Source organism: Mytilus galloprovincialis, chromosome 7 (genome assembly GCF_965363235.1).
Source record: "Mytilus galloprovincialis chromosome 7, xbMytGall1.hap1.1, whole genome shotgun sequence".
NCBI lineage: Eukaryota > Metazoa > Mollusca > Bivalvia > Mytilida > Mytilidae > Mytilus > Mytilus galloprovincialis.
Window position 1 is genome coordinate 43,152,527 of NC_134844.1, and position 8,813 is coordinate 43,161,339.

At 31.1% G+C, this 8,813-nt stretch overlaps 1 protein-coding gene across 2 annotated transcripts; it reads right to left on the reverse strand.

Moving 5' to 3' along the window:
- Positions 1 to 1,027: 1,027 nt before the first annotated feature.
- On the reverse strand, positions 1,028 to 8,176 carry LOC143081706 (MIF-like protein mif-2). 2 transcript variants are annotated; one of them, XM_076257449.1, is made up of 4 exons: positions 8,060 to 8,176; positions 7,315 to 7,407; positions 3,014 to 3,186; positions 1,028 to 1,280 (listed from the first exon to the last, which is right to left on the reverse strand). In XM_076257449.1, the coding sequence occupies exons 2-4, from the start codon at positions 7,390 to 7,392 to the stop codon at positions 1,187 to 1,189; spliced, it is 345 nt and encodes a 114-aa protein (XP_076113564.1). In that variant the 5' UTR covers positions 7,393 to 7,407; positions 8,060 to 8,176; the 3' UTR covers positions 1,028 to 1,186. The 2 variants fall into 2 exon arrangements, with proteins under 2 accessions (XP_076113564.1, XP_076113563.1); XM_076257448.1 differs by having other exon boundaries at positions 7,285 to 7,407; positions 8,060 to 8,166.
- Between the last annotated feature and the right edge of the window lie 637 nt (positions 8,177 to 8,813).

The window sequence follows — 8,813 nt, forward strand, 5'->3', positions numbered from 1 at the left end:
ATTTGGGAAAATAGGGCCTTCTCAAAATTTTCCTACTTTACATTTCTGATTTAGCAATGAGTTGAAATTTGTATTTCTTATACTCATATGTCTACTAAAAGCTATAAGCCCTAAATTTGAGAGAAATTACTATAATAAATTACTTATTGAACCAAAGATAATACACTTGTATTCATTGTCTGCATTATTCTACTTTAAGCAAAACCTTATTATTGGAATTTGAATATCATATATTCGAACTCTAACTGTATATCTACCCTGAAGTATGTTTTTTAATAGCTTACATATATTAAAGAATACTGTTACTTGTGATGTGCAATAATATAAAATCCAATGTTGATTTATACAATAATTAATAAAATTGATAAATGATTAAAGTAGTTGATTTTTATACAATTTGTTGCAGTATTACAAATAAACCAACCAGGATTTACGTTTTGTATGCCAAATATGTTTTTCATCTATAAAAGACTCATCAGTGACCCTCTATTGATAAAATAAGAAAGGCCAAAACAATAGTTGGTGTGTTGCTTGGAATATAATGTCTGCAATTATAGAAGCTATTATCAGTGCCCATTACGTCATCAGATCATCAAGTATTGATTATGGTAGGATAGCTCTTAAAAAAACCCAGAAGAACCAGGTTGCATACAAAAAAGAGGTTCAGAAAAAAGTAAAATCACAAATACTGAAATCCAAGGAAAATTCAAAACAAAAAGTCACTAATCAAATGGCAAAATCAAAAGCCCAAACAAATCAAAATGGATAACAACCGAAAGTGTCATATTCCAGCATGGTACTCCACTAGTGGAAGTTCTAGTACTTGTATGCAGTACTCATGAATAAGAGTGTTTCTTTTTTATGCTCCTTGTCGAAGGCCTCACTGTAATTTGTAATGAAGAACATCGATAAAACCGCTCTTCCTTTGCATTTTGTGAGATTTTTGCTGTGAATGTCCATATTTTGTGTCAGTATTGGATACCCCATGTCCTTTGGTTTTTTCTTTTTATTTTGAATACTACAAGAATAAATATCAATATACTTTATTTTCTATGCTTGTGTGCATATTGAACTCAAATCTACATGCGCTGTCTGAATTAATTATTTTATGTCCTTTTATGTCATGAGAACATCAAATAATGGCTGCCTTAGAATAAATGATTTGAATGTGATATTGCACAATTCCTCATGGTGAATAATATTGTGAGTATTTGTAGTCTGGTGCTCGTCTCCAGAAGCCATATTCATGTGCACTGGCATCATGGTAATGAATGACGATTCTGAAAAAGAAACGAATTGCTTTGAAGATAACAATTTTGTTAGAGAAAATAATATAAGCATAAAAATACCCGCATGTTTTAAAAAAGTTATGGACTGGAAACAAAATATAATGTTTATATGGTACTTAAATATAAAAAAAAGATGTGGTAAAATTACCAATGAGATATCTTTTCACAGGAGACCAAATGACATAGAAATTAACAACTATAGGTCACCATAAGGCCTTCAACAATGATCAAAAACCCTACCGCAAAGGCACCAAAATGAAAAATTATTCAAATGAGAAAACTAAAAGCACATTTATTAATACACATTGTGTGCATGAAAGACGAAACCAAATTGCAGAAAAGACAGGAGTCATATTCCTGACATGTCCGTCAGTTTAAGCAGAATATGTTAAAAGTATGAAGCTTTAGTCAGATTTGTGTCACAAAATCATCCGAGAGACACCCAACGACATTTGATTGGTGTGAATGCTGCATGATGCATCTGTCATGAACATTGCCAGACCTTGCCAGGTTGACTTGCATTCTTAATTTATCATTGAATTTAGAATTTAGCCAATTCAATGCATGTATTTCTTGCTTGTATTAATGACAGGAGTGAGCAGAATATCACGTATTATCGACATTGAACATGTTGAAAGGACAAAAAAGTAATGTCTTGGTGACAGTTATACGCCACATATAGAAGGATGCATAAATATTTTCAACATATCTTTTTATTTCACCTACTAGGCAAGTTTGTGTAATGCAAATTAAGAATAAGAGAAGTAAAAACAAAACATGATTTAATTACATATAACAATAACCGTTTCCCATTGTTTAAGGTGGTACCCAACACTTTAACTAAAATTAATTTGGCTCGTTTAATTTTCTTAAAATTTTGACAAAGTATTTACTTTGACCCTTTGACAAAAACATAATTTTTTTTTAAATTTGAACCAACCGTTTTATCAGAAAAATTACACTGGTTATATAGCAATTTGACAAGCAATTATTTTGATCATTGAGAAGCTTAATATTCCCTTAACATGCTTATCAACACAAGGTAATTAAAACGTTTAGCTGATTTTATCTCCCTGTAGTGTTAGGTACCACCTTAAATTATAACAGAGAATTAAGGTGGTACTTTATTTTCTGATAATAATACAAAGTTGGACTTATTGATCTATTTTGTTTTATGATGAGTTCATTCATAAATCTAAAATAAGTAATATTCCTGCATAGGGAACGAAAATCAAATGATAACACAACATTTAAGAATGATACCAGTATGTGTAGAACGTTCTATTTAAAAGAAAACCTCATTTTCATATGAATTTCAGACAGCAAAACAGAAGATATATATATTTTTTAAATACTGCAGTTACAGATACGACATAAAGGAAAGACGAAATATACCAGAGCGACATTCAAACTCATATATGTCGAAAATAAACTGACAACGCCATGATTAAAAAATAAAAAGACAAACAGACAAAGAATAGTAGACAAAACACAACTTAGAAAACTTAAGAATAAGCATTACGAACCCCACCAAAAAATGGGATGTATCAGGTGCTCTGAAAGGATAAACAGATCCTCCTCCACATCTGGCACCCGTCATGTTGCTCATGTTAATAACAAGTTTCATGCGGTAGATCACATTCGTGAAAATTACAAATAACCTAATATTTTTTTCACCTAATGTTTTGGATGAGTCAAACTATGAAGTCTTAATACAACCTTACCTATTCTTTGGAATATTTGTGTTCTCTGTTAGAAATTCCATAAACTGTTTCGTGTATTCAGGGTTATTGGTTTCGTTAAATTTACCAACTGTATTCATATCTAAAAACATCATAGGACCACGACTGCCATTATGGTACATCCTATCTCCACACGTCAATTTTATATAAACTACCTGAAATAACCAATTTCAAATACAATGTCATCATTTATTTTGTCTCTAAGTCAATTAAATGAATTCGCAATGGTGTGACTGTCTTGAAAATCCTTATTCTGATAACTTTAAATTGCTGATTAAAAAATCATTGATATGTTGACTTTCTGTATATTTAACGGAGGTAAATTATTTGAAACAATAAGGTTTTTTTTTCTACCACCAGGAGTCGATTTCACAAAAAAAAACTTACGACTAAGATTGATCGTAAGTATACTGATTTGTACAGATTGCCAAAGCCGTAATTGTTAAAATTTTCGGAACGTTTTATCTTAAATGCTATCAAGCTGTGTCTGATATTGGCTTCCTTTTGTAATGGCTCGAGCGCAACTGACTAGGTTGATGTACACGAAAGCGCGTCTAGATCACCAAAATATAAGCCTGGAATCATGATATTTACCAAGTGTCATTGACCTTTTTTATGGCATTGTCGATTTTTAATGATCTTCAACTTTAGATCTGATTTTGACTTCAATTTGTTTTGATTCGAGAGGTCAACGCAAATGGTATCATGTAAACGAAATGTGCGTCTGTCGTTATCGACTTTTCAAATTATGAGCTTTGTACAATGTATCTTTGATAGGTTTTTATCGAGTTCAAAGTGTAGATGCAATTTCAGTAGCAACGACATATTTCCCTAAAAGAATTATGAAAATACTACTTTCATTTTCTCAAAATTATTTGGAAATATGATATTTCAACTTGTATTACATATCATGATTTCCTTGATAGAAGCTAATAGACTAAAATGTTCAGGTGGCTAAGTTGAAACGATCCTTAAGACAATTTAATAGATGCCGTCACGAGTTGGTTGATAAATTTGGAATACTAGTATCTGTTTCACAAATGACGACGACATATGTTTTAATGATCGTAACTACAACCCGTCCTGTAACTGAATTTGACCTATAACAGGGATAATTAGACTCACCACAGCAACATGACGGACGCCGCATGAAGCAGTATGTGGTTGTCCTTCAGGAGCACTTAACATCAACCCTAGTTCAAAACGTTTTGGACTTGAGAGTTTGAATATTACATTGGTATATTTCGCCTCTCTTTTACAAGCTTTTGTTACATATTGTGCAATCGTTATATTTATAAGAATTCAATTCATCTTTCTGAGGTAAAAAGAGATGACCGAAACCATAATCATGATGAAATAATGCTGTCGAAAGTCTAAATTAACAGCAAATTCAGAAACATTAATGTAAAATCAAAAAAGGCAACAGTAGTAAGTGTTCAAAAGTTATAAATCGATTGAGAAAAACCAAAACTGAGGGAAGCACATCAACTATATGAGAAAAACAAAGGGACAACAAGAACACCGAAGTGCAACACAAACATACACCAACACGCATAGAAACTATTTGATAACAACTGTCTTTTTCCTGACTTGGTACAGGATTTTTCTTAAAATCATTTTAAGAAAAAAAAATGGTTGGTTGAACTTGTTTTTATGATTTTAATTTTATAGTCGTAGATATATGAGGAATCATTTCCATAGTAATTAGTTTATTATTTCCAAAAAAAGTCCAGATTAGATATTAAACCAATATTTAAATAAAGGTTATGTACATTTTCTTCTGTAATTTTTAACACGAAAATATTAATACTTGAATTCATTATTGAGTATATTTTATCAATAAAGCTATGTTTAACTTTAATGAATCAAATGTAAATAACCTTAAAGTTCGTTATGCAATTTTTGTTATATTATATTGATTACATACAATTTTTCAAATTTAAATTAATCCTTTCTAAAATTGTCCTTTAGTTATTTAAATTTTGAAATTCAAGAAACTAAAGGTTACAACTCCATCATGCAAAATTGGCTTCGATGGAATTGTTGATTTTTAAGTTCTTTTTGGTCATATATATATAGCTCTTCAATTGTTTCGGTTCTTATAAATCCTTGGCTTTTAAACATTTGGCTTTGAGCGTTCCTGATAAAGGTTAACCCAGAAACGTATGCAAGAAATTGTATAACATGTTGTTTTCGTCTTTTGTTTTGATTATCAATATATTGAGAAAATGTTTACCATAAAATAAAGGTTGTTCATTTGGTTGGTTGACCGTTTTACAGATGATATCGGATATGTTCCTTATGTCGTAACTACAATACCCTTCCTTTTTCACGAATCTGACCTACCGAGTTAAACTATTTACCGGACATGTGCCACCTGTGGAGCAGGATCTGCTTACCTTTCCGGAACACCTGAGATCACACAAAGTTTTTGGTGGGGTTCGTGTTGCTTAGTCTTTAGTTTTCTATGTTGTGTCTTCTGTACTATTATAATTTTTATGTCTGTTTGTCTTTTTATTCTTAGGCATGGCGTTGTCAGTATATTTTCTATCTATGAGTTTGACTCTCCCTCTGGTATCTTTCGTCCCTCTTTTGATTGATAATAACAAAAAAAGATTAAAATGAGGAAAATAATAAGGTATCAAATTACGAAACTTTATAGGAATAACCAATATTGCTGGGTATTTTTTTTTTACAATTTACGTAAATTGATGGCTATTGCTGACATTTTGACTTGACCGAAAAATCAATAAAGTACAACATCCAATATATATTCAATAAGATGGGATTTATGGCCTAATTTTTTTTTATCTATTATGTCTGTTTGCTTTATTCACACATCGTTGTCAAAATAATGAAATTTTATGCGAATGACATATATGAGTGAAATGTTTGGCTAGCTATAAAACCAGTTTCACTCCATCATTTTCTACCTAAGAAACTGCCTGTACCTAGTTAGGAATATGATAGTTATTTTCCTTTCTTTTGATGTGTTTGAGCTTTTGATTTTGCCATTTGAATGCTAGATTTTCGTTTTGAATTTTCCTCGGATTTTTATTATTTCACCTTTTTGTGAGAATGAGACATTTGGTAGAACAATATCACCCAGAAAGCAAAAAATTTTTTTTTAGTCTATTAACTGCTACTTCTACTTGGACTTTTATCTAGTGATAAGAAACCATTATGGATTTTCGAAACTTAAAGTTGTGTTTAATAAGTTAATACAACTTATTGTTTCTTATTAATTATTTATAACTGTTGATGTAAATGTCCTTTGGTTTTTTAGTCTTTGTTTACTCCTTGGTTTTGATTGTTATTGTCTTATACCATTTTTTCTTTTTAAAAATATATTTGCAATTTGCAATGACTGGTAAAAAGTAAAATACCAAAATTATCAAGGACAATTCAAAACGAAAAATCCTGGCAAAATGAAAAGTTTAAACATCAAAGGTCTTGTTACTAGCATTTTCTCAAGTAGAAAATGGTTAATCCTGATTTTATAGCTAACCAAACCTCTCAATTGTATGATAGTCGCATAGGTAAAACTATCTTCTTATGTTTTTAATGAATAGCCTATATATGTCCATTGTTGATAGATCATGATCTTGGGATTTGTTGGAAACAATATAAAATGCTACAAATCCTGTTATAATCTGTTTCACTATTAAAATTCATATGCTGCTAATATTTGTCTTGTAAAACTGCTGATGCGTTAACCTCAGATATGCACTATATTGAAATTTTGTCTATGAATTTGCGATCCTCATGATCATTTTCTTTGATAAGCTTATTTCAAAGTTGAAATTTTAACATTAATAACGGTACAAATGGACTGAACCAGATCCGCATTTGGACAATTAATATCCCTTCAGTGATGCTCGAGGTATGAATATATGAAAATCAAAATCCTATTCAAAACACGAAGAGCTTATAAACTAAGAAAAACAAAAAGTTGAGACAAAGACATGCGATGCACCAGAGCTTTGCATTAGGAACAGTTATTCCTTACCTTTTTTTTTTATATTTGTGACAACATTTTCATGCTTATGCCAAATTACTGTTTACTAGGCTGGTGCTACCTGCGGGAACTAACATTTCCCCAGAATAGGTATTGTCGCAGTGGTAGAAAATATATTAATGGAACCAATTTTGCTACACCACATGCGCTTTCGACAATAAATATCTCTCCAGTGATGCTCGATTTTAAAGGGACATTTTTTTGTGATGAGTTTATTTATGATCACGGCACTAACCTCTGTAGGAACAATCATAACTGAAGCTACCTTCTTAATCAACTTTTCTTCAAAATCCAAAGCGATATCATCATTTTTCAGGTTTGTGTGAATGTATAAATTTGGCATGGTTATTTACAGGGACTGAAATATAGAAAATCTGTTTGATTGATATGAAATATATAATATATTGACCATATTTCTTTAACATGTTAAAAGAAATAGAATGATTTGTAGTAAAGCATTATTATCTGAATGTAATTTCAACTCATTATTAACATTCAAGAATAATATAGTCGAATACTTTAGTAGCAGTATTTGTCGTGTTTTCATGGTATGTATGGTTATTATCGACTTTTCCCCCCAGATAATTATAGATTTACATATTTAAGCTTTACCATGAACATTTGGTTCTTTTTCTGTTATATAGAAATACAATTGGGGAATATTTCCAAATTCTTCTAGTTTAATCATGTTAATGAAAAGTTTTATGAGATGATGACTACCTGTGTAAAATCATATTAAAGATATATTTGTACATGAACGATAGTGACAAGTGTAGGTTTCCGTAGAAATTTTAGTCAATATATACCGGTTAATTTCATATGATATACCGTGAAATACACCCCTAAATATGTCGGTACAGTCAAATTTATTATTATATTTAATATATGCACTATTATCACAATATTTGAATATCTATAGACTTTCATTTTATAATTCTATACTGCATTGATATGTTATAAAACAACAGTGATATACATTTAAAAAAAAACACAGTACTAAAACGCTTTACCTGTGGTCTGTCAAGGTTGAGGTGAGACTATGGTATGCAGTACAGTCTACCAATAGGCTGGTTAGTATTAAAAGTACTCGGATATGCATATTTTGCACAAGCTAGCTAACTTCCACATTTTCAATGTCCGTCAGAATTTGTAATTCATGATTAGATAACTCCAGCATTGCTACCAGAATCTAAGACAAACGAGACGATTTTAATTTTGAAATTATAAATGCCCACATTCCTTTAAAATATTTATAGATTATCGAAGATCTTCTCAACGAGATTGATTTTATCGCTTTAGCCGGTACGACTAATGATAATATGTGTATCGCTATTTTACCGATGTCAATTTCATTAGCCTCGTGCCTCCTTAGTTTCTAGCGATAATTTTCCATCTCAAGCGAGTAGCATGATATGAAATATTATCACAAAAAAAGAACAAAGGAGAAATGCACAAAATAGCGATAAAGAAAAAATATACCAACTTCACCTGCATATAAGATATACGTACATTTCCCAACATATTCGGGATTCAAGAGCTTGCGGCTCATACTCAGACTTTGTAAAACGTCATCAGTGTCTGAGCGGAAGGTTGATGAACCAGGGGTATGTCTCGTCCTTATTCTAAAAAAGTTTATCGGAAGATACCAGTACCTTGTTGATAAATATTCCGTATCAACTTCTTGTCTTATCGGGGCCTTTTATAGCTGACTATGCGGTATGGGCTTTGCTCATTGTTGAAAGCCGTACGGTGACCTATAGTTGT